Source organism: Leucoraja erinacea, chromosome 10 (assembly GCF_028641065.1).
Source record: "Leucoraja erinacea ecotype New England chromosome 10, Leri_hhj_1, whole genome shotgun sequence".
Classification (NCBI taxonomy): domain Eukaryota; kingdom Metazoa; phylum Chordata; class Chondrichthyes; order Rajiformes; family Rajidae; genus Leucoraja; species Leucoraja erinaceus.
Window position 1 is genome coordinate 34,872,469 of NC_073386.1, and position 27,687 is coordinate 34,900,155.

A 27,687-nucleotide genomic window follows, 5' to 3' on the forward strand; every position below is an offset into this window, starting at 1 on the left:
GGACTTTATTCCTTGGAGTGCAGAAGGATGAGGGGAGATCTTTTAGAGTTGTATGAGAACATTAGGAGATTAGATAGAGTAGATGCATAGTCTTTTACTCAGATTAGGGCAGTCAAGAACCAGAGGACATAGGTTTAAGGTGAGAGGGGAATGATTTAATAAGAATCTGAGTGGCAGCTTCTTCCCACAGTGGGTGATGGGTGCATGCAATGAGCTTCCAGAGGAGGTTGTTGAGGCAGATACTATAACAACATTTAAAACCCATTTGGACAGGTTAATGGACAGGAAAGGTTTAGAGGGATATGGGCCAAAGCAGACAGGTTGGACTAGTGTAGATGGGGCAGCTTCATTGGCATGGACAATTTGGGCCAAAGGGCCCATTCCATGCTGTATGACTGCATGATTCCATGTAACCTGACTATTTTAGCTTAATTGATAAATCAGCAATCTTTCATCTCCATTGATGCCCAGATGATCCTACAATACAACACATCAACCATGTTTTCCTGCTGATATTGCAGCAATATACCAATGGGATGGTTGGAATATTGATTTGATACTGAACAGAGATCTGCTCTTTGTGTTCTTCATCAATACATTCAATCTTAGTCAAGGTGTTGTCCTTGTGTTTCAGTTGGGTTCAATGCGGGGGGGGGGGGGGATGTGTTTCCCAGCAGATGGCAGGGGGTCAGGTTAGTGTGGGTGACTGGGTAAAATAATGGAGCTGGAATCTTTGAACAATAAACCCCATCCATGACTTGTGGAGTGGAGAGAGGGATTGTGTTCAATTGTAGCACTTATCCAGACCAGCCACGACTCATTTGTTGTTTGGATCAAAAGGAGTCTTGAGCTAAGGTTTAGAAAGAACCATTCAATACAATTACATGGTTTATTTTGTTCCTCTTGGTTCAGTGATGCCGCTAGATTGGAAAACACTGCTGACTGTGTCTTATTCTGTATACAACATAAGAACCTGTCGGCCAGTTTCAAGAAAAGGGTAAAAGCTTGTTGTGGAGAGAGAATGGATGCCGGGGGGATGTTCTGAGAATGTCACTACAGATGCACACTTTCAAAAGAACACAAAATAGCAGAGCTTAGCACAAAATGGAAGAGCACAAATACAACAGGACAGAAGCAGGGAGAAGCCTTTGTGCTGCTACTAAGGCTTCTTGCTGGTGACTGGCTAGTGCAGTGTTTAGCCAAACACCACGTACCACTGCCACCGGATACTCCACTGCCTGAAATGGGTCCTGGAGAAGATACCACTGTCCTGTAGGTAGGAGGTGGAGGGGGAGGGGGCACATTCTTTTGCCCCATAGCGAGCTCTTTCAGGGAGGAGGATGACTCGCTCTTTTCGCTCTTGACCAGTGCCAGCTCAGAACTCATTTTCTCACTCCCATCATGGTCGAAGGGCACAGAAATACTTGGAGGGGCATCGGTGGACTGTAGGTCGCTCTGGACATCCTCTGGCTGCAGGGCCGAGGTGGGCCTCTTTTCGCTTGGAACTGTAGGTGAAACATCGTCTCTGGGAGGTCGATCAGAAAAATTGATCCACTTGTTCTTCGACAGGTCGACCCCGGATCTGGGAAACACAACTGGGCCAAAAATATCATCCAGGTCACTGATAGACAACAGTTTGTCAGGCTGGGGATCTGCTTCACCCCGGTCATTCCCTATAGTCCCATGAGATGTGTTCGGTAAAGGTTGCTGCGTTGATGCATCAAGGTCTGACTTGGTGCCTTTCAGACTAACGTGGTCTTAAGTTCAAAATTCAAGAGTAAAAAGAAAAGCAGAAGTCAAAAGTATTCAAGATTAAACACAAAATAAAACTGAAGAATGCACATTCAATGTTAAACAACTACAAAATTCCTATTACTAATGAGACAATTCTCAAACACCTTTCCAATGAAGAAAATAATTCCCTTACAAAACCCACCATGCTCCCTTTAATGGACCTTGCTAGCTGTCCCGTGATATTCGCTCATGTGACCATCCTTGATGTCTGAGTCAAGAGGTTGAGCATCAGTAGGTTATTCGACCGATCTGTCCTCAACAGACAGTATCTCCTCGAATGCATCCCTGGTGCATTGGCTGAGGTCTACTTCACAACAGGTCTGCGGCTGAACCTGGGAGTATTGGGCTGTAGAACAAAGTTCTAAACTAAGCAGCACATTTCTGAATGAGGACTTGGGAGGAGGGGTTGTCACTTTAAATTAAATTAAAAAAAAACTTCAATGCTAATTATTAAACATACAAAGAAGCCACTCTTGATTAAGTGTCAAAAGATTTGGAAATAGTGTGAAAAACATAAAAAGGTTGGAATTAAAGATCCAGTCCCTGATCCGAGCAACTTTTTCCATATTGATTGTTTATTATTTTATAGTTACCTCGTCTACAACACAGAAATAAGTATTCAATCCAATTTGCTGATGTTTCTGTTCTATATGCCTATTCCACTGAAGTGGCTGCATTATAGGTAAATGACAAGCTGCCCAGTATTCCTTGAACTACAAAACCCTACCTGAACCCTCTGCTGAGGGGGATCCTGTGCGAGGCGGTGTGGCTGGAACATTTTTCGGAGGCAAAGGAGGAGGTACTAGAAGCGGAATTATAAAAGTCAATTTATGAAATGAAAGTAAAATTATTTGCAGAGTTTTACACCATTTGAAGAGAATTTATATTTATATTAATATATTTACAATCAATACAAAATATCCACGTTCTCAGGAAAACAAGACATTCTATTGAGCTGAACAAAGTCTTGCACCCACTGGAGCAAGTAAATGGAAATTATTGCGTGATCCACAAGATCGCAGCGTTCAAGCCTGGAAATGTAGTTTTACTGCACCTTTTGACTCCGAAGAGCAAGTACTAACAAAAGCGGAGATTTAAATATGGATTTCCATTGTTTAGATGAAACAAGAGGTGAAAATTTGCATCACCTAATGAACAGATTGAGTTCCACTTATTGAAGGGCTGATAACTATTAAACCCCATCTCCTGTTGAGTGTTCAGATCTTCAAATTTAGATTCAAAGGCCAAGATATAGAGGAGGATTGAAGAAACCAAAGGCTTCTTCTGAGATCAAGACTACTTGGTTCTTTTTCTGTTTCTCCTTTACTTATTGAATAATGTTCAGGCACTTATTGGATTATTATGGCAGAGTGTATAGATCCAGATATCTTTCTCATTCTCCCTGTGAAGGTTTCATTCACACCAATTGCGTTAAACGTTCTGTCCTTTTACAGAGCCATTTTCCTGGAGTTTCTCATATTATGGCAGGGCTGAAAATTAAATACTGGAGTCATCCTCTCCTTTCTCCGTCATTTCCCTATGTGTAGAAGACGGGAAGTTCAATTTCTATAGACGCTTAAAGGAGCAGTTGTGCCATTGCGGCTTGTAATCGACCACTCAAATCTGAGGAGTCAGGTGGCAAAACATGAATGTCATAAACATTCTTGATTCTGCTTCCACATCAATCATTTGCATGTTTTGCAACAAGCTAGCACCACACTATAGGCTTCATAATGCCTATTTCCTGAGACAAAACCCTTCTTGGAGGCATTCTCCATGTGACTAGGTAATGTTGTCGGGTGCCAAAAACCTCTCAGGTCCCCAAACTGAAGCCAGCATAGCACGGTTTGGATGCAAAGTACATATATGCCAGCTATGTAAAAGAAAACTATCAAAAAGTGGGGCCGTCATGTCTTGTTCTCTTCCTTATTACGTCTATTTGTTTAATTATACATTCAGTGCAAATACTTTTTTCAAGTTCCAATGATTTTGATGCAAAATTAATGCGATTACAATGATCTTACCTCCTGTAGGAAAGGATCGTGATGGCAAAGGTGATTGTCTCTTGGACTCAGTGGCTTGAAATGGCCCCCAGATCTCAGGCTGATCAATTGCAACTTTAAGGCATGGACAAAGTCAGCCAAAAAAAATATAACACAAGGCATAAATATACAGCATGAACAATATAGCTTTTAAACATTAGATTGCAGGAACTATATTTTGTTGCAGGTCTGTTGCCCCAAAATTCCTCGAGTTGTGATTCCTGCAGTTATCCCTGCATTGTTCCAGAATGCACATATTTGAGTGACTCAAATATTCCTAATAACCCACCTCTCCTTATCTGCTGGGAATATCTGACTGCTCAGGCTTCTCACATCAGCGATTGTTGTTGCTTTAAAACCCCAGGCAAGGAAACCCATATTCAATTTTGTTAAATAGTTGATACTAGTTAGCAGCAGCCCAGGCCGTTTGCCTTGATTATAGAATCAAAGGAGGTTGAGGAACAATTCAGTAGCTTCATGGTCATCAATGACAAGTGCAACATTTTATTCTAGTTTTTAACCAATTACTTGAATTCAACAACAGTTATATAGAAACATAGAAAATAGGTGCAGGAGTAGGCTATTCGGCCCTTCGAGCCTGCACCGCCATTCAATATGATCACGGCTGATCATCCAACTCAGTATCCTGTACCTGCCTTCTCTCCATACCCCCTGATCCTGATTTAGCCACAAGGGCCACATTTAACTCCCTCTTAAATATAGCCAATGAACTGGCCGCAACTACCTTCTGTGGCAGAGAATTCCAGAGATTCACCACTCTCTGTGTGAAAAATGTTTTTCTCATCTCGGTCCTAAATGATTTCCCCCTTATGCTCAATCTGTGACCCCTTGTTCTGGACTTCCCTAACATCGGGAACAGTTGAATGGGAGTCAAACTCAGACTGATCTTTGGATTAATAGACCAGGCTGCTGTCTGCAGTAACATAACCACCATGTTCTTTATTATCATGTAATCAATGTAGGTCAGGCATGTGTGAGAAGTACCTTCTGATTTCATGCCTTCAAATGCGGACTCCAGTGGTGGGCCAAAGAGAGGTATCAGAGACGCTGCATCCTCTAGTCCCTTCGTATTACTGGGAAAGAAAAGTGAAGAGAATAAAAAGGGGAAAGAAATAAGAAATAAATGGTTAGTGGAAGAAATACAAGTCAGCTCAGCAAAGATTCAGCACATCTTGCTCAATCTGGAACATGGAACATAGAACAGTGTAGCACAGGAAGAGGAGACTAAAGAGACTACAGGTGCTGGAATCTTGAACAACAAAAAAAAACTTTTTGGGGGAACTCAACAGGTCAGGCAGCATCCTCCGCCAGTTCATTTTTAGCACATGAATAGGGCTTTAATATCTACAATGTCTGTGCTGAACATGATGCCAAATTAAACTAATCCCTTCTGCATACACATGGTCCATATCATAAATTTACAAGTTCATAATTTATAGGAGCAAAGTAGGCCATTCGGCCCATTGAGTTATGACTGATCTATCTTTAGCTCTCAACCCCATTCTTCTGCCTTCTCCCATTAACCCTTCACACTCTTACTAATAAATAATCTGTCAATGTCCACTTTAAAAATATCCAATTACTTGGCCTCCACAGCCATTTGTGGCAATGAATTCCACAGCTTCACCACCCTCTGACTAAAGAAATTCCTCAGTAGACACAAAATGCTTGAGTAACTCAGCTAGTCAGGCAGCATTTCTGGAGAGAAGGAATGGGTGACGTTTTGGGTTGAGACCATTCTTCAGAAATTTCTCCTCATCTTTCTAAAGCTCCATCCTTTTATTATGAGGCCCTGCTCTCTGGTTTAAGACTCTCCCACTAGTAAGAACATCCTCCCCACATCTACTCTATCCAGACCTTTCATTATTCAGTAAGTTTCAATGAGGTCCCCCTTATCCGTCTAAACTCCAATGAGTGCAGGTTCAATGCCGTCAAATGCTCATCATATGTTAACCCAATCATCCCAGGATCGTTCTCGTAAACATCCTCTGGACCCTCTCGAACGGCAGCACATCCATCCTCATAAATTGGGCCCAAAACGGCAGAGACATGCTTTCTCTACACTACATGCCCCTTAGCCTATCTTCATATCATCTGCAATCTGCAAACTTGACCACAAAGCATTCAATTCCCTCATCCAAATTATTGATATACAACGTGAAGGGTAATGGCACCGCCCTCTGAAGAACACCACTAGTCTCTGACAGCCAACCAGAAACAGCTCCTTTTCCCCCCCACTCTTTGCCTTCTGCCATTAAGCCAAGCTTCTATCCATGCTAGCATCTTCCCTCTAATACTATGGACTTTTTTTAGCAGCCTCACTTGTGGCACCTTTCCAAAAATCCAGGCAAATACCATCTAGTGACTCTCCTTTGTCTTTCCTGCTATTAACTTTCTCAAAGAAACCCAACAGATTGATCAGGCAAGATCTCGCCTGCACAAAACCATGCTGACTTTAACCCATTTTATCATGTGCTTCTAAGTACTCAGAAGTATCCCTCCATTCCCTGTACATTCATAATTCATAATCCTATCTAAAAACCTCTTAAATGGGACTATCATATCTGTTTCCACGCCATGTCTTGCAGCACTTTCCAGGCACCTCGCATACTCAGTGTAAAAAAAACATCCCAACATCTCCTTTAAACTTTCCCCCTCTCATCATAAAGATTTGCATCTAGTATTTGAAATTTCCACCCTCTGTAAAAGACTGGGTAAATGTCTACCCTAGTTATACCTCTTATAATTTTTTATATAGTACTTCTATCAGATGTCCCCACTGCCACCCGATGCTCCAGAGAAAATAATCCAATTTGTCCAACCTTTCCTTATGCCTAATACTCTCTATTCTAGCAGCAATCTGGCAAATCTCTGGCAGATAGATAGATAGATAGATCTAATAATATCTTGCTGAAAATCACAGTGCCAATGCGGATCTTGCAGTATGCTGGTGAGAGTTATGTCAAGACACACTGTTACAAGGAATGATGGTCTTAGATTTGTAATTAGTTGCATATTGTTTGTTCACAAGTTACTGTAACTGTAACATGTCACATTACGCAGTCATGAAGTGAAGACTAGACATCTCCCCAAAGAGAAGAAAGGCAAAACTGCAGGGGATAGATTTAATTAAAGCTCTAAGAACTTCACCCTTATTTAAAGCCTTTTGTTTGTTGCTCAGGTATGCTTGGTTGCTAACAGCAGTCTATGACTTCCCCAAATTAGAGATGAGGAGATGAATAAAATCAAATATCAACATAGGAAAGGTCTTATCAATACAAATCCATAAGGAAAAAGAGCAATTTATCGAACACATATAAATTCAGGAGCAATGGGAAGAGAACCCAGGTAAGATTATGAGTACCATTAAACTGCAGTAGACAAAACACTAAGGGTAACAAAAGTTTAAATAAAAGAGTGTCATTCTCAGGTCATTCAGTATTGAAAATTTACCCTGCAAATTAACTGGAAAAAATATCTAGTATGATGACAAAACAGAGTCATTTCTGAAATTTGATCAAATGAACTATTAATAAATTATGATCATTATTTCTGTATTGTGAATTTTTGTTGAAAGGACTGTAGAATAGAGAGTATGGAATTTTATTATCAACTCATGGACCTCTTAATTGGATTCTCATTCACACCACCTAAAATTGACCACATGAATATATGGTAATGATTAGTGTTTAATACTCAGTGGAATAAGCAGTTGGCTAAAAATACCTGACAACTTCTGTTGTAGGCGTTGACCGTCTCGGACGAGCTATTTCTTCACCTGAATAAACAACAGAACAATCTATTTGAAAATTTTCACTTTGCGACTTTCTTCAGTTATTCATATCATGGCTGCAAAGAACAATTAATCATCCTCCATCGTACGTAATATGAAAGAAGCCTAATACAGAATTCTGCTTATTATTGTAGTGCTCGTGCCATATAGAAAAAATACTTTAAGGCAAAAGTACTAACAATAAACAAAGTACCTCAGGAAAATGAAAGTGTGTTTCTAATTAACGATCCTCCCCTTATCCCGAACTTCCAAACTAGTTTGTTTCAAGTTAATACAAGGCAGCCAATATAAGGATGCCATTCTATATATAGATCCTCCTCTTAACATCCCTATGTTTTTACTAGGATTTCTACAACTTCCTCAGCATTTCCTTCTACTTTCAAAACCAAAGTTCTCAAAGGAGTACCCTCACCACTGTTCAGCAAGTGCAGTATGCGTTCTGCCTTCATGACTTAACTTTTTCATAATTTAATTTCAATTATTATTGACAATGAACATGAATACTTACATGATAAGTTCCTTTTGATAATTGCCTGGAAAGAAATAGAAAAAAGGTATTGACCTGGTTGACCCCTTACATAAACGATAGATAGGCCTGCTAAATTCCATTTGGAATCAACTGATCTGGTGGCCATGAACAGAGCTTAAGTGGAGACACTGGGAGCAGGATAAGAGATTCCCAATGGGCAGCACAGTCGTGCAGCGGTAGAGTTGCTGCCTTACAGCATCAGAGACCCTGGTTCGACCCTGACTACGGGTGCTGTCTGTACAGACTTTGTCCGTTCTCCCTGTGACCCCATGGGTTTTCTCTGAGAGCTCCGGTTTCCTCCTCCGATTCCAAAGACGTGCAGGTTTGTAGGTAAATTGGCTTCTGTAAAGTGTGTAGAATAGAACTATTGTATGGGTGACCATTGGTCGGCACAGATTCCTTGAGGATTTCTGATTTCCCCAATTCTCCTTTCCTTCCAGGAGATTGTGGATTAAGTTTTTGGAGAAATGTTTTGTAGTTAGTATTTCATGGTTGCCTTTGGTGAAGCCACATTGGGAGTATTGTGTTCAATTTTGGTCACCCTGTTATAGGAAAGATACTGTTACGCGGGAAAAGGGTGCAGGGAAGATTAACAAGGATGTTGCCAGGACTCAAGGGCCTGAACTATAGGAGAGGTTGAGCAGGCTAGGATTTCATGCCTTGGAGTGCAGGAGGATGCAAAGTGATCTTATAGAGGTGAATAAGATCATGAGAGGAATAAATAGACCAGATGCACAGTCGTTAACCCAGGCTAGGGGAATCAAGAGCCAGAGGGCATCGGTTTAAGGCGAGGGAGATAGATTTAATAAGAACCTGATGGACAACCTATTTTACACAAAGGGTGGTGGGTATATGGAATGAGCTGCCAGAGGAGATAGTTGAGTCAGGTATCATTATTACAACGTTGATAAGTCATTTAGACAGGCACATGGATAGGATAGGCTTAGAAGGATATGGGCCAAATGCAGGCAGGTGGAACTAGTGTAGATGGAACATGTTGGTGTTGGTGTGGGTAAGTTGTGCCAAAGGGCCTATTTCGACATTGTATATCTCTATGACTCTAAGTCATTGCCTAGAACTTGTTTGATGGGAACGTTCCTAGTACGTATTGACTCATGTATGAATGTTGCCAATGTCGTTCTGCATGTGGGCATTGGGCGTTTCATAAAATTCATGTATTTCTCAAAACCTATAGGACAGCATTCAGCTCACTGTGTGGTCCTCAGATCAATTCTGTCAATTCCATTTGTTTCCCAGTAACACATTCTGTTTCACATAGGGTTGCCAACTGTCTCGTATTAGTCGGGACATCCCGTATATTGGGCTAAATTGGTTTGCCCCATATGGGACTTCCCTTGTCGGGTACTGTCAGGGGCACTGGCACTGTCCATATGGGTACAGTCGGGTTGGAGCGCGGCCTCACCCATCCCAACGTAGTGCAGCCCATGGAGTGCAGCAGCAGTGCCTCGCCCGTGGACCTGTTGGTCGGCAGCCCGGCCAGCTGTCCGTCCTTTGGACCTTCGCTTACCGTTGACACCACCACTCCTCCTTCTCATGGCCGTTCATTGGTTCATGATTTGGATGGGGTGCTGGATTTTGCGTGCAGCAGAACACAAAGTACAGCCGGCGGGCCAGCTGAGGAGTTTTAAGGAGGCGCAAAGTCCGGTGCCCGGGCTAAAACTCCCCAGTTAGCCTGTCGGCTGGACTTTGTGTGTAGTCCAACACCTGGGCCAACTCATCATTCACCCAGCCATGGCCGAGTCGGTCAATGAATTGACATTGGGAATTTGTCCATTATTTTGACCTTTTGTCCCTTATTTGGGAGTGAGAAAGTTGGCAACCATACTTTGACATGACCATCACCTCCCCTTGATTCCTCTTCCTCGCTACATTAGGGGCAATTAGCAGCAATCAGTTTACCTAGCAACCAGCATATCTCTGCAATGTGGAAGGAAAGTAGCAAAAACCCACACAATCATGAGGAGAACAGACATGCAGACTCCACAGACAGCAGCTGAAGGTTGAATCTAAGGGTTCAAAACTGGAACAGAAGTCTGTGTAACCGTGCCCTGACCATACAGTGGACTAAGTCATGGGTCTCAAGAAAACCCTCATCAATAACTAGAGCTGAGCTAATGGGCCTTCACAACCACATTGGTCGTCTTTCTTGTTAGGTACAGCTCCAGCCACCAAATGTTTTCCCAAACAATGGTGTGCCAATGTTGTATTGATACCAAAAGCAATCACTCTCACCTCAGGAGATCAGCTCTGTTTGGACCAAGGATGTAAATGAGATATGCAGACAGGTGGTCTTGGATGAATCTAAATTAAACATCACTGCACAGGTTATTAGTGATAAGAATATCCATGACACATACCCTCTCTTTGTTCATGATTTAGAATTTACAGATCAGGAAGTGATTGTATGTCGTTATATTCTGCCAGATTAGTAAAGCAACTCTTCCACTTCCTTTACCTCCTTCTCTATAATGGCTGAAACATTGAAACCCTGGCAAGTTGAGCTGCCAGTTGTGTCCCCCCCCTGCACCCAAGTTTCTGTTATGGCCGCATCATAATTCCAAGAACCAATGTAAACTCTAAATCAGCTTTACCCACAACACTCCATGCATTGAAGTAAACACACCAGCTCTTCATTATCTCTATATTCATAAACCTCTCCCCGATTGTCCTTTCATTGAGATTTACTTGCCGTAGCCACTTTCTCATCAGCCCTACCATTTACTGATCTGCTGCTCTGGTCCTCACCCACCTGCCACTCCCAATTAAACCTCCAGAGTAGCACTAGCAAACTTCCCTGCAGGATGTTGGTGCCTTTCTAGTTTAGATGCAACCCACCCTCTCGTTCAGGTCACCTCTACCCCAGAAGAGATCCCAATGAACCAAAACTCAGATTCCCTGTCCCCTGCACCAAATCCTCAGCCACGTAATCATCTGTCCTTTCATCCTATTGCTACCCTCACCAGCACGTGACATTGGTTGTAATCCAGAGGTTATCACCCTTCGGGTCCTGCAGACCTTCTCTTGAAACCACAGGAGATGCAACGCCTGTTCCTATACCTCCCCCCCTCGACTCTGTCCAGGGACCCCAACAGTCCTTTCAGGTTAGGCAGAGGTTCACTTGCACCTCCTCCAACCTCATCTACTGTATCCATTGTTCAAGATGTTGACTCTTATACATCGGCGAGACCAAATGTAGACTGGGCGAGCGTTTTGCTGAACACTTTCTCTCAGTCCGCCTGGACCTACCTGATCTCCCGCTTGCTGAACACTTTAATTTCCCCTTCCCATGCTGACATTTCTGTCTTAGGCCTCCTCCATTGTCAGAGTGAGGCTGAACACAAATTGGAGGAACAGCATCTCATATTTCACTTGGGCAACTTACAACACAGGGATATGAATATTGATTTCTCTAACTTCAAGTAACCCCGGCATTCCCTCTCTCTCCATCCCTTCCCCACCCTAGTCACACCAGCTTTTCATTCACACCCAGCTACAGCTAACAATGACCTGTTTTCTATATCATTGTTACTATTTTGCATATCTTTCATTCATTTGTTCCATATATCTCTACATCATCGTCTATATCCATTGTTTCCCTTGCCCATAACATTCAGTCTCAAGAAGGGTCTCGACCTGAAATGTCACCCATTCCTTCTCTCCAGAGATGCTGCCTGTCCCGCTGAGTTACTCCAGCGTTTTGTGTCTTTCCTGCAGATATGTTCTATAATGGAATGGATGAAAGGGCCAAGTGTACTGTGGCCATATTTTTTTAGATGATACAAAGACGGGTGAGTTAGCAAGTAGTGTAGAGGGTAGAGATAGATTAACTGAGTGGGCCAAAAGTTAGTAGAAGGAGAATAGGATAGAAAATGTTTGATGAATGATGGTTATTTACTTTTGAGTAATAAAGAAACAATGTATTATTGAAACTGTATGAGACTGCAAAATGTTGTAATACAGAGAAATCTGGCGAATTAGTACGAGAAGTGCATAAAGTTCCAGCAAGTAATTCGAGGAATCAGAGGGTGATGGTGGAAGGTTGCTTCTCAGACTGGAGGCCTGTGACTAGTGATGTGCCTCAGGGTTCGGTGCTGGACCCGTTACTGTTTGTCATCTACATCAATGATTTGGATGAGAACATACAGGGCAAGATTAGCAAGTTTGCTGATGATACAAAAGTAAGTGGTTTTGCAGCAGGATCTGGATCGATTGGCCAGGTGGGCAGAGGAATGGTTGATGGAATCTAATACAGAGAGGTGTGAGGTGTTGCATTTTGGGACGTCGAACAAGGGCAGGACCTACACAGTAAATGGTAGGCCTCTGCGTAGTGTTGTAGAGCAGAGAGATCGAGGAGTACAGGTGCATGATACCTTGAAGGTCGAGTCGCAGGAAGATAAGGTGGTCAAAAAGGCTTTCGGCACTTTGGCCTTCATCAGTCAGAGTATTGATTATAGAAGTTGGGATGTCATGTTGCAGTTGTATAAGACGTTGGTGAGACCGCATTTAGAATATTGTGTTCAGTTCTGGGCACCATGTTATAGGAAAGATATTGTCAAGCTTGAAAGGGTCCAGAAAAGATTTACAAGGATGTTGCCAGGACCAGAGGGTGTGAATTATAGGGAGAGGTTGAGTAGGCTGGGTCTCTATTCCTTGGAGCGCAGGAGAATGAGGGGGGGGGTCTTATAGAAGTTTACAAAATCATGAAAGGAATAGATCGGGTAGATGCACAGTCTCTTGCCCAGAGTAGGGGAATCGAGGACCAGAGTAATAGGAATCCTAGGGGTAACTATATCACGCAAAGGGTGGTGGGTGTATGGAACAAGCTGCCAGAGGAGGTAGTTGAGGCTGGGACTATCCCATTGTTTATAAACAGTTAGACAGGTAGATGGATAGGACAAGTTTGGAGGGATATGGACCAAGCGCAGGCATGTGGGACTAGTGTAGCTGGGAATTTGTTGGGTGGTGTGGGCAAGTTGGGCCGAAGGGTCTGTTTCCACATTGTATCACTCTATGACTCTAAGTGTGATGAATGGAATATTTGTCTTTATTGCAGGGGGTTTTGTACGAGATGTCGATTTTGAAAGTACAAAAGTCTTGGTGGAACGTTATGGAGAGGCGTGGTGATGGCAGTGGCTGGGGAGCGATGAGGTGAATAAACGGGGTTTGGGTTTCCATAGTAAAGGATGTATGTGCTTGCATTGGAGTTGGTGTGGAGAAAGTTGGTTAGGTTAAATTCTGTGATGAAGGGGCTAAACATATGAAGAACGGTTGGACAGACAGAGCCTATACTGAATAGTATATATAACAATGATGTCATCTTATTTAAGTACAAGATTTTGTGCTGGGGATTGACAGGGTAGATACTAAGAGAATGTCTCTCCAGGGAGAACTATATAGAACCAGAAGGGCATAGTATTTTTGAATAAGGCCAAGCCCATTTCAGATGAATATGAGAAAGATTTGTGACTCCTTCGGATTTTCTACCCAGAGAGGACTCACCTGCCCTGGATGGAGGACCCACCTGGTAGGCCCGGTTTGTCCGCCCTGGTCTCTGGCGGGACCAAGAACCCGATGAAGGCTTGTTGGTCAGCGTGACCAGGAACCCGCCCAAAGGCTTGTCAGAGTGCGCTCGAAGGCCCATCGCTCGGTGGGACATGGAAATCTTTCCTCACCCCACATCCTCATCTGTGCCATAACCTCCATCCCCACATCCCACTGATTTATCTGTGCTTTTTCATATCTGGCCTCTTGGGCATCACTGCTCCACCACATGCAGCCATTCAGCTACTAAGACCAAAACACCAGAATTCTCAACACAAACCTTTCCACCTCTTAATCACAGTTTCCTTAAAATTTCCTTTTTATCCCCAAGGAAAAATGTTTTAACCTATCCAATCTCTCCTTGTAAATCAAACCATCCAGACCCAGTAACATCCTTGTAATCATTTTTGCACACTTACCAGTTTAGTAACATCTTTCTATTAGCAGAGTGATCGCAGAACTGTACACAGTACTCCAAATATAACCTTACCAACTTCTTGTGCAACTGTAATATCATGCCTAACTCTTGTATTTAATACATGGACTGAAGAAGACAAGCGTACCAAAGTCTTCTTCACCACCCTATCTACCTATGTCACCACTTTCATGGAACTATAGACCTAGGGATGCAGGAAAGTAGTTCTTTCAGGTTAAGGAATTGAGTATAGGAGTTGGGTAAGGCCACACTTGGAGTATTGTATTCAGTATTGGTCACCCTGCTATTGGAAAGATGCATTAAGCTGGAATGAGTGCAGAGAAGACATACTGTATGAAGATATTGCCAGGACTTGACGACCTGATATATAGTGAGAGAGTTGGCTCGGCTAAAAATTTATTCCTTGGGGCGCTGGAAGTTGAGGGGTAATCTTATGGCAATATGTAAAATCATAAGGGGAAAATATAGGGTGATTGCACAGTCTTTGTCCCAGGGTAGGAGAATCAAGAACAAGAGAGCATAATGAAAGGGAATCTGAAGGGGATTTTTTTCCACACTGAGAGTGATGGGTATAAGGAACAAGCTGCCCAAGGAAGTAGTTGAGGCAGATACAAGGACAACATTTAACATTTGGACAGGTACATGGAGAGAACAGGCCAAATGTTGGCAAATTGGACTAGCGTAGATGGAGCATGTTGGTCGGCACGGTTGTGATGGGCTGAAAGTCATATTTCCATGCTGTATGAACAAATCTACCAGTAACTTTTCAAACTGAAATCCAGAACTAAAGAACACTAAGATTAAAACTTAATTGATAACTCCATAGGCAAGATTTTCATATTGGATAATTGTATATTTCACCTCATGTTAAGAAATGAGAGTTCTCTCATATAGTCTTTTTAAACATTAATAAGCAATATAATATTTCTATTGCATGATAACTTACGTAAATATTTTTAATATTTGTTCAAACTAAAATATCTCGAGAGAACTGAATTTCTCAACATCAACATTTTACAAATTAAATAGATTTCTCAAGTTTCTTAAGAAACTGAATAATGGACAAAAATGAGAAGGATTGTGGTTACTGAAATACAACATAAGGAAGTACTTACTGGGCTGCGCCTCTGTGATCAGCAAAAAGGAAGAGAGAACAGATACCTGGTCAGAAAGTGATAGATTTGTGAACAAACCTTTTGTAGTCGAAGATTAAAGAGAACAGGCATGAATTTAATCACCAGAGTACAAGACAAGCCTCTAATTCTTGACAAGCTAATTTGAGATCAGGTACAAACACTGCACCCTTTGTCAGTTGGAGAGGAAAATTGTTCCTGACTATTGGTCATTGAGTCTAGGCGGAGAATCATTCCTCTACTCATCACATGCTTTCCACTTTAATTTTTCTGAGGTGCTCACAGAATTCCCATACAGATGCATCAGCTGGACAGATGGTAGAAAATACATGCGGAACAAGTTGAATTTAGTACATCTTCATTGTCATAATTTATTTGAAAAACACCAAATATTTATATACCAATAAAATGGATTTTGATACATAGAGCATAGGGTACAGCGCAAGAACAGATCCTTTGGCCCACAATGTCCATGTCAAACATGAAACCATGACCATCTCTTATCTACCTGCGCACAATGTACAACCATCCATTCCCTACATATCCTATACCCATATGCCTACCCAGAAGCCTCCTACAAGTCACTATCATATCTGCCTCAACCATGAACCATGGTAGCAAGTTCCAAGCCCTCACCATCCTTTGTGTAAAAAGGTTCCCCGCACACCTTCTTTAAAGTTTTCCTATCTCACCTTAAAATTATGTCCTCGAAAATTTGATATTTCCATCCCGAGAAACAAAAATTCTGATTGTCTACCCTATCTCTGTCTCTCCAAATGTTATACACTTTTCTATCAGATCTCCCTGCAATTCCAGCATTTCAGAGAAAACAATCCATCTGTTCAACCTCTTCTTAGAGCTAATACCCCCCTAATCCAGGCAACATTCTGGCAAATTTCCTCTGCACCCTTTCCAAAGCCTCCACATCTTTCCTGCAATATTGCATGCAATAGAACTGCATGCAATATTCCAAATGTGTCCCAACTAAAGTTCTATGAAGCTGCACCACAACATCCTGACATACTCAATGGCCTGACCTATGAAGGCAAGCATACCAGACGTCTTCTTTACCATTTGATCTACTTGAGTTACCACTTCCAGGGAGTTGTGGACTTGGACTCCATGATCAATCTGTACATTAATGCTGTTGAGGGCCATTAATTGTTCATTTTCCCCTCCCATATGACCTCCCAAAGTGCAAACACCTCACATTTGCTCAGATTAAACACTATCTGGCATTTCTCCACCCATTTCTTTAGCTGATCTATATCCTGCTGTGTACCTTGACAGCTTTCCTCACAGTCCGTAATCTCAGCAATCTTGGTGTTCATTTGCAAACTTACTAATCAACTTGTCTGTGTTTAGTATGCAGAACTGATCATGTATTTTTGCACTTACTAGCCTACGACATTCTATCCTAATGATATGTATTGGAGAAAAAACATCTACTCTTAAACTACTAAATAGAAAGTTATTACTATGTTCCTGCATTCTTGGTTTAGAGTTTTGCTTGTAATCTGCATGACTGTGGACAGAGAAATCCACATGTATTGACATCTGCATTCAAAGTGCCTGAAAAGAGCAGATTGTGTTCTTATTCATGTCATTTTAGTTTGATAGGTTGAGAAAGGACAGGTTTAAATTGGATGGTTAGTTTTTTTCCCCAATTTAAAAAAGATGGTAGGTGTAAGTTTCTTGCTCATTTGCCAAGTGATGCGTTTCTGCAAAGCACCAGGGGACCAACACTATTTTATATCTAATTTTGATATGAACAAGATATTGAGTTCCAGTTGGCATTTAATACAATTAATATCAATGGATGTAATTAGCTATTTTATGGATATTTTGCTATTTTAACCATTGAACTGAATTGTGCTTACCTTTCACTCATGGTTCCAGTGGGAAACATTGGTCAACTTCTGCTGACTGCTGAGCTTGCATTGGAGTTACACCACTGCCCTCGCTGCACAGCTGTCTGAGACAAGCTGAAGATCAGATCCCTGCAGACTTGACCTCTAACTACTACTGGATGCACCACTATCTAGCTGCAGAGCATTGACACACTGAGGCAGAGGGACAAACACACTTTGCATTTTGTTTTACTGCTTTAAGCTGGCCATGGCTGGCATACGAACCACAAACCCATTCATTTTAACAGGGTCACTGGCCGTTGCTTTTTAAATAATTTTGAGTCTTAAATTACTTGCATATGTCTGTGCTGACTTTGTGTTCCTGATTATCAAAGACAATTAAAAAACTGTTCAAAAGCTTTTTGACGGTGTCTGGCTGCCAAAGGCCATCAGATATTTCTTGCGATGGGGTGTCGGACTTTGACACTCCCCCTTGTGGCACCTCTCACATTACAGAGAATCAACTCTTGTCTGGAGCAGGCTGGGCCAGGTACAGCAGGATGCAGATAAATCTGCTGCACTACTTTAAAATTCTTTATCTAAGCAGCACATGTGAAAAGATCAATTTATAGTCTAAACAGTGGTGGATTAAATATAATGTAGGCATGTTAATGTGGGAGTGTGAATTAGTACATATAGAAGGAGGGGTGGCTCACTGTAAGAGCCAATGATGAAATTTAGCAATGTCAAGGTTTCAGCTGAGTTGCATGTTTATTATCTCTTGGCTCCATGATCCCTAGAGCTAAGACACGGGCGCCCGCAGCCTCTACATCTGGTGCCCATCTAGATAGGGACAGATGCCTTAATCACCAAGGAATGCAGAGTGCAATTGGTAATTGTAGGACAGGGAATATTGAATGAAGAACCTGCACAGGTGGAGGTGTCCCACAGGATAATGATGACAGTGATGTCAATTATGATACCGACAAAATCCTATTTGCCTGCATATAATCCATATCCCTCAATTACCTGCATATCTATATTCCAATCTAAACGTTTCTTAAATATTTATATATTCTATCGATATAAATATCTAAATATTAAATATCTATATTCCAATCTTAAAAAGGTTCTTAACTATCATATCTACCTCAACCACTAAACCTCCCCCCTCTCCTTTAAAAATTTCCCCTCTCATCTTAAAACTATCCTCTTTATACCCCTAAACCAGAAATGTTATCAAACAGCCTTTTAATGTGGCACAGTGATGTGCTTCGATTCCGTGGGATCTTCTCATCACTTGGTAATTAATATTGATTGAACAGTTATAAGTAACTTTATTCATATCAATATTTCATCAACGGAACTGAAAATGATCCATGAAAGTGGATAGAAAGTGGATGAAAGAGAATTAAAATAATCTTTCCTGCATGTTTACTTAGAAAAAAACAGAAAACTGCTCTTACCGGACTTTTCCTCTAAAGATTGAAGCATTTATTAGAAAAATAAAACAGTAATGGTAGATTTTGTCTTATAAAATGTTTTCACATTCTAACAATGCAAAGATAAGACAATCCATTTACGACATGATAAAAATCATGACTGTGTCAATGCATGTGGCATAACTGTGAGTTAGATTCTTGTGAAAATATGTTTTGTCAAATGCTATGATATTTGCTCACATGAACATTTCATGAGAGAATCTTAAAAATATCAGTTCAGGACATTATGGTGTCTGCCTTTAGTTAAACCACAAATAGATCTCATTACGTGACTTTAAAGAAGATAAATTGAACGTTAATTTGTAATTATTTTTTTATATTTTATAAGATATTTTTTATATTTTAGATTATAATTATATGACATCCAGTTAACTATCAGATCCGTCTCAGCATTGTGATTCCTTTATAAAAATGATATCGTGAAATGATTTTGGATAACCAAAAGGAAAATAAGGCGTATGACAAATAAAAGGCCAAATTAAATTGTAAATGTTGCTCAATGTATTGGTGCACAGATTTAAGATGTATGAGCGATATGAATCACATTACTTTGTAATCTATTCAATAATTGATTAAAAACAGTATTTAAAAATCACTCATTCATTTCCAGCAACATGATTTAATTAAAGGTCAATATCTTTGTTTTTGATTAATTATCAGTTATTCTACATGAGTAAACCTTCTCATATTAGTACAGTAACAGTAATACAGTATATATTCTTCTATATTCAGCCATGTTCAGACATTAATACTGAATAATCATTAGTAGAGTTTGTATATTATAGCACTAATCCACTTAGCAACAATAATGTATTGGAATGTGGGTAGTTTTGTAAGATCTGTGAATTTGCCAGATATTGTACATGCTAAGATGGTTCAGAATTATGTTTGATTAACCCAGCCAAAGAATGATAGAGGAAAATGTTATCAAATGGTTTGATGAATTATAAAATATATTTACTCCTTTACATTGCCATCTGGCAATTACTGACTGTGTACCTTTTCCGCATATCAGATGGTAAGCTATGCTTTTACCCATCTTAAGGTCATAAGTGATAGGAGCAGAATTAGGCCATTTGGCCCATAACATTTACTCTACCATTCAAACATGGCTGATCTATCTCTCCCTCCTAACCTCATTCTCCTGCCTTCTCCCCATAACCCCTGACATCTGTACTAATCAAGCATCTACAGTATCTATATCTGCCTTAAAAATATCTTCTCACTATGTCCATGCAATGAAACAATTTTCTGCTGCATTCCAGAACAATCATTGAGCAGCAGCAATTTATTAGTCCCTTGAAATGAATAAATTGTGTACAAAGAAAGCTTTTAAAAATGAATTACAGGTACTTTATCTTATAAAATTCCTAATAGTTTATGTCATATTAAAATTGTATGACATCCAGTTAGCTATCAGATCCGTTTCTTTTTAAAAATGATATAGTGAGATAATTTTTTTGGATAACCAAAAGAAAAATAAGGCATACGACAAATAAAAGGCCAAATAAAATTGTAACTGTTACTCGATGTATTGGTGCACAAATTTATGAGCGATATAAATGTCATGCCATGTCACAAATATCATTTTCTCAGTTATTAAGCAGCTGAAGGTAAACATGCAGTGGAAAATTGTAACGTGAACCTCCAACACAAGGAGAAGCTTCTACAGCACTAGTGCAATATAAATATAGTATACCAACACTAGTTATGACATGTATTGGCTATAAGCTTTTCCACAACCTATATTTTGTTCCAAACTAAATCATGTAATATATTGTAGGGGCACCTGCTGGTGCCCGCAAGTAATGGAACCCTGCGGTCAGGTGTTTCTGTCGCGTGACTATGGGGAGAGGTTTGTGTTTGCGAGCTTTCTGGGCGATGCCCCTTCAATCGTTCTCGACCACCGTTGTGGTATGACCTTTGTATTGGCTGTGTTGGTTGTGTTACTCCATTGATTTAGTCATTTTGTTAATAAAACTGATTTTGGAAATTGACTCGCGTCTCAACCCGCCAAAATATCACTTTAATGTGGATTTTAATCAATGGGGACGTTCAAAGCAAGAGAGCTGCCTTTATATCTAAAACAATATCCAGAGTAGGTTTTGTAGGTCCTGTATAATTTAATTTGTGAAACTCTAATCTGTAAACAAGGCAATACAATCAGAATCATGTTGCCATGGCAATAGTTAACCTAAACAATAAAGTTTAAAGTTACACAATAAAGTTTTGAGGATCTGACTGGATGTAGATCTATAGTTCTAGACAGCCTAGTGGAGGGAAAAAGAGAATCCATGATTTTTTTAAAAGCAGAGTGTCGTGAATCTTTGTGATTCTTAACCTATCGGGGCTGTGGGTGGGTGCTTAGTTGCCGAATCTATTTAAGAGTAAGATCAGCAGACTTTTGGGCAGTCGAATAGGAGATTGGAGGAGAAAATGGATTTTGGTCAAAGGGTTGGTCAGAATCTAATTAAATTGGTATACCAGGCTTTGCATGACGAACATGTTTTATGCCTCATGTTTCAACAATTATAAAACTTCATGGAGGCAGAATACTGTGGAATTCACTGCATGAAATCTCAATGTAGCCTTTCTGCTGAAACATTTTACAAAATAGCTCATGAAATTTGAATAGAAAATGTGTTACAATTTATATTAAATGAACTGAAATTGAATGATTTTCTATTCAAATGCCTTTGAATATATTGAATACATTGAATAGAACAGTACAGCATAGGAACTTTGGCCCACAATGTCTGTGCTGAACATAATACCAAGACCAACTCTCATCTGCCTGGACAAAATCTGAAGAAGGTTCTCGAATCGAAACGTCACCCTACCCTTCTCTCCAGAGATGCTGCCAGTCTCCAGCATTTTGTGTCTATCTTCTATAATCTATATCCCTCCATTCTCTGCACATCCATGTGCCTATCCAAAGCCTCTAAATGGACACATATCTGCCTCCACCATCATCCCCACCAAAGATCCTATAGGATCTTTGATCCCCACCGCCCAGTGTGTAAAAATAAATTGCCCCACACATCTCCTTTAAACTTTTCCCCTCTCACCTTAAAACTATGCCCTATAGTATTTGATAATACTATTCTGAGTAAAAGGTTCAGACTGTCTATCCTATCTATGCCTCTCATAATTTTATATGCTTCTATCAGGTCCCCCTCAACCTCCGGCGTTCCAGAGAAAACAATCCAAATCTATCCAACCTCTCCTTGCAGCTAATACCCCACCTAATCCAGGCACCAGGTTAATCCTCCTCGGCACCCTCTCCACATTCTTCCCATGTTCGGGAGACTAGAACTGCATGCAACACTCCAAATGCATCCTATCATGACATACTGACATATGTCTTTGACCAATCACGAGAGACTGACTCTTATAGTCAATAACCTGACCAATGAAGGCAAGCATACCTTATGGAGTCTCTACCACTCATATGACTTCTGTACATCAGAGAAGGTATTTTACTGATGAAAAATCATCACCATGGAGAGGGTTGTATGGTTTTCCTGTCATTAACATTTCTTCAATGTGTATCAATATAATGTTTCTAATGTTAGGATATCAATTATTTGAGTTCAGTGAGCAGCCTCAGAAACCCTGTTTCAAACTGCTTTATTCAAGATAATTGACAACAATAAGAATGAATGTTCATTGTCTAAAATAAAAATTGAACATTTTGAAAATATATTGTAATGATAAAAATGTTGACTTTGTACTTAACTAAATCATGCAGCCAGACATTAAGAATTTTTCTGATTAGCTTCCTATTTTGCTGATTGATAGAAACAAGTTAGAGTACTTACCAATGGTGAAGGAGATAGAGAAATGTTGCAGACAGAGACCTTTAGCTCATCCACTGAAGCTGCCATCAATGTCACAGCATCTTTAGCCTGGAGCGGACGAATTTTTATGTTAAATTTTCGGCGTGTGTCTTCATCCGACTCAGACTCACTTGATGAGTAAAAGTGTTTCCCTTTGGTAGGTGAAATGCCGTTAAGGATTATTTTTGTAATAGAAACAAAGTGGAACAGTTACACAGCTAAATATGCTTTTAAAATCTGTGATGCTGTTTCACAGAGTCGGAAACAGGTCCTTCAGCCCAATTTGCCCGGCTTAGATTCAATTGCATTTATTACAATGCTATAAGCCTGATGGGTAAGGTAACTCACGACTGGGATAACTTCATGTGACAATGAAGTTACACCCTTAACGGAAACCTGGCTAAGGGTTGGACAGGCTGGGCGGCTTAATGTTCCAGGGTACAGGTGCTACTGGTGAGATAAAGATGGGGGTGAAAGAGTAGGGGGGGGGGGGGGGGGGAGTCGCATTAGTGGTTAAGAAGAACACGATGGCAGCAGTCTGAGATGACATTACTTGCTCATCCCAACCAACCTTCCCCCACCCACCCTACAATCAGTCACCTATCTGTTATCTGTTTTCCCAGAGATTGCTGCCTGACCCAGTGAGTTATTTTGTGTCCATCTTTGCGTCATCCACAGCAGTCCCACCTGCCCGTGTTTCACCCATAACCCTCTAAACCTTTCCTTCCCCTTGGTGTCATTTGTCTATTCCTTCCACAAATGCTGCCTGGCCCCATGAGTTCAGTCGACACATTGTTTTTTGTTGATCCGGGTAAACTAGTTGCCATCCACGATCAGTGCATTCAGAAAGTATTCAGACCCCTTCACTTTTTCCACATTTTGTAATGTTACAGCCTTATTTTAAAATGGATTAAATTAATTTTGTTTTGTCATCAATCTACACACAATACCACAGAATGAAGAAGCGAAAACAGGTGTTTAGAAATTTTTGCAAAGTAATTAAAAAAAACCCTGAAATATCACATTTACATAAGTATTCAGACCCCTTGCTACGACACTCAAAATTGAGCTTAGGTTCATCCTGTTTCCATTGATTATCCTTGAAATGTTTCTACAACTTGATTGGAGTCCACCAGTGGTAAATTAAATTGATTGTACATGATCTGGAAAGGCACACACCTGTCTATATAAGGTCCCACAGTTGACAATGCATGCCAGAGCAAAAACCAAGCCATGAAGACAAAGGAATTGTCTGTAAACCTCAAAGACAGGATTGTGGCGAGACAGAGATCTGGGGAAGGGTATAAAACTATTTCTGCAGCATTGCAGGTCCCGAAGAGCATATTGGCCTCCGTCATTCTTAAATGGAAGAACTTTGGAACCACCAGGACTCTTCATAGAGCTGGCTGCCCAGCCAAACTGAGCAATCAGGAAGAAGGGCCTTGGTCAGGGAAGTGACCAAGAACCCGATGGTCACTCTGACAGAGCTCCAGAGTTTCTCTATGGAGATGGGAGAACCTTCCAGAAGGACAACTATATCTGCAGCACTCCACCAATCAGGCCTTTATGGTAGAGTGGCCAGACGGAAGGATGGAATGTTTTTCAATGGCAGGAACTGGGAGACTAGTCAGGATCGAGGGAAAGATGAATGCAGCAAAGTACAGAGATCCTTGATGAAAACCTGCTCCAGAGTGTTCTGGACCTCAGACTGGGGCAGAGGTTCACCTTCCAACAGGACAACGACCCTAAGCACACAACCAAGACAATGCAGGAGTGGGTTCATGACAAGTCTGTGAATGTTCTTGAGTGGCGCAGCCAGAGCCCGGACTTGAACCCGATCGAACATCACTGGAGGGGCCTGAAAATAGCTGTGCATTGACGGTCCCCATCCAACCTGACAGAGCTTGAGAGGATCTGCAGAGAAGAATGGGAGAAATTACCCAAATACAGGTGCGCCAAGATTGTAACGTGGTACCCAAGAAGACTTGAGGCTGTAATCGCTGGCAAAGTACTCAACAAAGTACTGAATAAAGGATTTGAACATAATAGACAATAGGTGCAAGAGCAGGCCATTCGACCCTTCAACCCAGCACTGCCATTCAATGTGATCATGGCTGAACATTCACAATCAGTACCCCCTTCATGCCTTCTCCCTATATTCCCTGATTCCGCTATCTTCAAGAGCCCTATCCAGAGGGCAGTGGAGGCCGGTTCTCTGGATACTTTCAAGAGAGAGCTAGATAGGGCTCGTGAACCTACGCAGCACTCACTCAATAGCAAGAATGTCCTTCCTCAAATTTGGAGACCAAAACTGCACAGAATACTCCAGGTGTGGTTTCTCCAGGGCCCTGTACAACTGCAGAAGGACCTCTTTGTTCCGATACTCAACTCCTCTTGTTATGAAGGTAAACATGCCATTCACTTCTTCACTGTGCTTATGTAAATGAGATATTTCAGTTCTATCTTTTTAATTACTTTGAAAACATTTCTAAACACCTGTTTTCGCTTTTTTATTATGGGGCATTGTGTGTAGATTGATGATTTAAAAAAATAAATTTAATCCATTTTAGAATAAGGCTGTAAAGTAGTAAAATGTGGAAAAAGTGAAGGGGTCTGAATACTTTCTGAATGCACTGTATATGTGGGAGTAAACGACATGCTCAGAGACAATGTGGGTAAGAGGGATCATACAGAGAAGCAGAGTACGAATGGATCCTAAATAGATCACTTGCTTGATGTTACACTGTAGGAGGGAAGGTGTTTTAAATGTCCTGGACAAAACTGGAAATGTTAAAATGTCATGTCTCTTAAAGCATGTCATGTATCTTAAAGTGCTCCTGTACTTGATGTCATTTTTTTGTGAAGAGAATGGATTGGTCAACCATGTATAACAATATAAGTTAATACTACAGTCAGTAAACATGATCAGATCCAGAGTATCACACCATGTTCCTTTAAGGTGTGGAAAACTGAATGGAGGGATGAAAACTGAATGGAGGGATTGAAACTGCATTGAGATGGATATCAACTGGGAGGCAACAGCACACTGCAATACTTTTATGGGCAGGGATTAAGGTACTTTTCAGTATATGAGCTTAATAAATCAGAGGATGTGACTTAAAGTACAGGATTAACTATGAATGAAAGAATAGGCTTCAGGCCGTTTTAGTTTTTTTTCACATCTCTTTCCTATGATGTTCTTTTGTGGGCATAAATACGAAAGGTTACTGGCGAGGGCTTATATTGTGTAATGCTTAATCAATATCTTCAGGTCAGAAGGGGAAAATAAGCTGGAGTGTTAAAATAACCAATGTTAAGAAGTTGTCATAGTACCCTTACAAGAAAACTGTTATATTTAAGTCTGAAGAAGGGTCTCAACCCAAAATGTCACCCATTCCATCTCTCCAGAGATGCTGCCTCTCCCACTGAGTTACCCCAGCATTTTGTGTCTGTCTTCAGTGTAAACCAGCGTTTGCAGTTCCTTCCTACACATGTTATATTTAAAATGTTGATATCATACATTTCATTGCAAGGCTGGGCATTTAAAGCAGTGCCAGTCTCCAACTGGAATTACTTTCACAGATGGTCCACCTGTAATGGAATGTCTTCAGAAGTGTTGAACAAAACTATAATATCTTCCAATGCATTTTGTTCAATGAAACGGAAAAAAGATCGCAAGTGACCCTCAACAATCTCAAATCCCCAAAATCCATGATAAAAAATGGGAAAATGTCAAAGCAAGCTGTGGACCACGCAGCACCTGTGCCACATGATGTCAGAAGAATCTAAAGGATATAACCTGATTTATCATCTGGCCTGATACTGTAGCCTTCATCGTCAACCTCTGGGGAATTCTGAAAAATCAGACAAAGAACAGAATGAAAAGTAAGGAAGATATTCAACTATCGGTAATTTCCTGTAATTTTGCTGAAGGACAAGTTTTGTTCATTATTTAAAATGAGTGGACCAAAGTAGCTGTAACTTTAACACGAGCTACCAATAGTGCATGGCTTCAGCCTCTTGCTTGAAACTCTCACAGGATGCCAGGGTCCACGCTGAATACCCGTTACTATTTGTCTCATGAAGTGGGGTGATGTCTCTCCTTGAACTGCAGTAATCTTCATAGTGAATGGTCTGCCATAGTAGGGTAATTCTGCACAAAGACAGGCCCTTCGGCCCACAATGTCTGTGATGCCCCATTTACACTAATCCCACCTATCCCACATTTAGCATTTATCCCACTAAACCTTTCCTATCCATGTACCTGTTCTAATGTCTTTTAAATGTTATTTTAGTGTCAATACCAGTAGCAATACAAGTTACAATATTTGGATGAAAATCAAAATGATGGTGATAATGGAAGAGACATACATTTCCAAGTCAATGTCATGAAACTTGAAAGGGAATTTGTAGATAATGCTGTTTCTGACGTCTTTTACTTTCTAGTCCGCAGAAGTCACATGTAGACAATAGAACTGTACAGCACAAGAACAGGTCCTTCTGCCCACAATGTCTAAGCCGAACATGATGCCAAGACATATCTCTTATCTACCTGTGTACATCTCTCCAATCCCTGCATATTTATATGCCTATCTAAACGCCTCTTACATGCCATTATTGTATCTGCCTGAACCACCAATCCTGGCAATGTGTTCCAGTCACTCTCCACCCTCTGTGTTAAAAAGTTGCCCCGCACTTTAACTTTTAAATGTCTCCTTTAAACTTTGCCCTTACTCTAAAACTATGCCCTCTGGTATTTGAATTTCCGTCCCAGGAAAAAGATTCTGACTGTCCATCCTAACTATATTTCTCATAAATTATATATACTTCTACCACGTCTCCCGACACCTCCAGCATTCTATTCAAAACAATCCAAGTCTGTCCAACCTCTTCCTGTGGCGAATACCCACTAATCCAGGTGACATTTGGGTAAAACCTCTCAGCACTATTTCCAAAGTCAAAATGTTATACACCTCTATCAGATTTCCCCGCAACCTCCAACGTTCAAGAGAAAACAATCCAAGCATCCAACCTCTTCCTAGCACTAATACCCCTAATCCAGGCTACATACTTGTAAACCTACTCTGTACCTGCTCCAAAGCCTCCACATCTTTCCTGCAATGGGGCGACCGGAACTCACGAACCTCCGGCTTTAATCTTGTCCTTTCTCCACAATCCTCTGTCTT

At 40.9% G+C, this 27,687-nt stretch overlaps 1 protein-coding gene across 6 annotated transcripts in view; it reads right to left on the reverse strand.

Moving 5' to 3' along the window:
* Positions 1–27,687, reverse strand: part of sgip1a (SH3GL interacting endocytic adaptor 1a) — a 100,383-nt gene that overhangs the window by 35,446 nt on the left and 37,250 nt on the right. For 4 of the 6 annotated variants that reach the window (XM_055641947.1, XM_055641948.1, XM_055641949.1 and 1 more), the window contains 9 exons: positions 26,298–26,355; positions 22,484–22,662; positions 15,293–15,304; positions 8,159–8,183; positions 7,584–7,635; positions 4,842–4,930; positions 3,819–3,911; positions 2,522–2,596; positions 1,215–1,757 (listed from right to left, as the gene is read on the reverse strand). In XM_055641947.1, coding sequence (XP_055497922.1) covers positions 1,215–1,757; positions 2,522–2,596; positions 3,819–3,911; positions 4,842–4,930; positions 7,584–7,635; positions 8,159–8,183; positions 15,293–15,304; positions 22,484–22,662; positions 26,298–26,355 — 1,126 coding nt within the window. The remainder of the gene's footprint in view (positions 1–1,214; positions 1,758–2,521; positions 2,597–3,818; positions 3,912–4,841; positions 4,931–7,583; positions 7,636–8,158; positions 8,184–15,292; positions 15,305–22,483; positions 22,663–26,297; positions 26,356–27,687) is intronic. The other 2 variants (XM_055641951.1, XM_055641950.1) reach the window with 1 other exon arrangement.